Source organism: Pundamilia nyererei, unplaced genomic scaffold, assembly GCF_000239375.1.
Source record: "Pundamilia nyererei isolate P.nyererei 1_Seehausen unplaced genomic scaffold, PunNye1.0 scaffold00238, whole genome shotgun sequence".
Classification (NCBI taxonomy): Eukaryota; Metazoa; Chordata; class Actinopteri; order Cichliformes; family Cichlidae; genus Pundamilia; species Pundamilia nyererei.
In genome coordinates, this window is record NW_005187639.1 from 811,249 (window position 1) to 812,944 (window position 1,696).

At 43.9% G+C, this 1,696-nt stretch overlaps 1 protein-coding gene across 1 annotated transcript in view; it reads right to left on the bottom strand.

Moving 5' to 3' along the window:
* The window catches only part of LOC102193617 (disabled homolog 2-interacting protein-like), a 53,183-nt gene that overhangs the window by 11,838 nt on the left and 39,649 nt on the right, over nt 1-1,696 (bottom strand). Inside the window, exon 8 of the mRNA XM_013914937.1 lies at nt 338-510. Within this exon, the coding sequence (XP_013770391.1) occupies nt 338-510 (173 nt within the window). The remainder of the gene's footprint in view (nt 1-337; nt 511-1,696) is intronic.

Here is a 1,696-nt window from a genome sequence, read left to right on the forward strand (position 1 = left end):
GTTTTAGGAGCTTTTTGAGATCAAATAGAAGAAAATACAAAACATTAAACATGTTAACAACACAAAAGCCATATTAAACGCAGACTACTTTAGGCCCGGAAGTAGGATTCGTCACGTCATCACTTAACGACCGGATTAGTTAAACTGCAGGAATGTCTGCGATACTCTAATTACTGCCGGTAGCACAAATGCTCTGATTACTACATGTAGTAGAAGTAATCTAGTTACTACCTGCACTAAACATAGTAGGATTACTGTTTGTGTTCTACTGTTTCCCTGCAGCTCACAGATGTAACTGTGATACTTGGAGCAGGTGGGCTGGTGCAGCGCCGCCTACCGTTTCTTGGCGGGCAGGTCTTTGGCCTCCACCACCCACACCGTCAGCACGTTCTCCAGCCGCCGGCTGTTGTCCTTGTTGGGGTGAACAGCACGTCGCAGGTTCTCCATCCATTTGTCTCTTTCTGCTGCTGAGCGACACGAGAAACACTTTGTTCCCGTCGAGGTTGTTACCTAGGAGACAGGCAACCACGGAGACACAAGAGGGCACCGATGTCAGCTGAGTGAAACCCTTGTGTCTTCCAACCAAACGCTGTCCCTCTGAGAGAGAAGCTTTGGATCGTTTTTGTGACCTGATTAACAAAACATGACAGAAAAATGTTTCCAACCATGAGAAAGTCCTGATGGCGAGGGTTACAGTCAGAGCCATCTCGGATGATGACTCTGACCTCAACGTGTCCGATCAGGTAACATCTGTAGTTCCTGAAACTCTGTTTGCTGTTTGTGTGGATGAAATGCAGACGAGTCTCAGGGCCGCACGCAGCTCAACAAAGTCAGGCGTTCATCAGAGATAACACCGCCGAGGTTATCGGTTCTCTGTTAAGCCAGATTAGAGCTAGTGGTTTTATACAAAATGAGCACATTCCAATCAGAGACATTACCATTTGGTGATAAAGTCGCTAAACAATGTAAACATTTCTCTGTAAAATAATCTGAGAGGTGAAAGCAGCAGAAACTTTGCTTTGAAGATTTTCACTTTGAACTAAAGTGAATGATTTTGTTACTCAGCACGCTCAGTAAGGTGATGGCTGCACATCGGAGCTGTGAGACTTTAAACTTGATTTACAGCTCGATGAAGGAGACATGGAAATCTGATGAAAATCATTGGTTGAACAGATGTTCTGTAATAATGTCACTTCCTCTGGTAGATTTGAAGGCGTTAAACGAGGCTGCGGTTATTCTGAAAAACATTCTTTCAAAATAAAAGACATGTTGAAAGTTGAGATGAAAACCTGTAAAAAAATAAATGAAAACAAGTCGGAAACTGATCCGTGTGAAACACAACAATGGATCTGATGGTGATCAGAAACCTCAATCACGAAGCTTCGTCATATTTCTGTTTTACAGTTTTATAGTTGCGATTCTGCCCTGCCCTCTGCTGGAATTGTGAGGTAACGCAGGTCAATTCAATTCAGTTCAATGCAATTTTTTTTACACAGCGCCAAATCACAACAACATTCGCCTCGAGGCGCTTTATATTGTGAGGTAGACCCTACAATAATACATACAGAGAAAAACCCAACAATCATATGATCCCCTATGAGCAGCACTTTGGCGACAGTGGGAAGGAAAAACTCCCTTTTAACAGGAAGAAACCTCCGACAGAACCAGGCTCAGGGAGGGGCGGGGCCATCTGCTG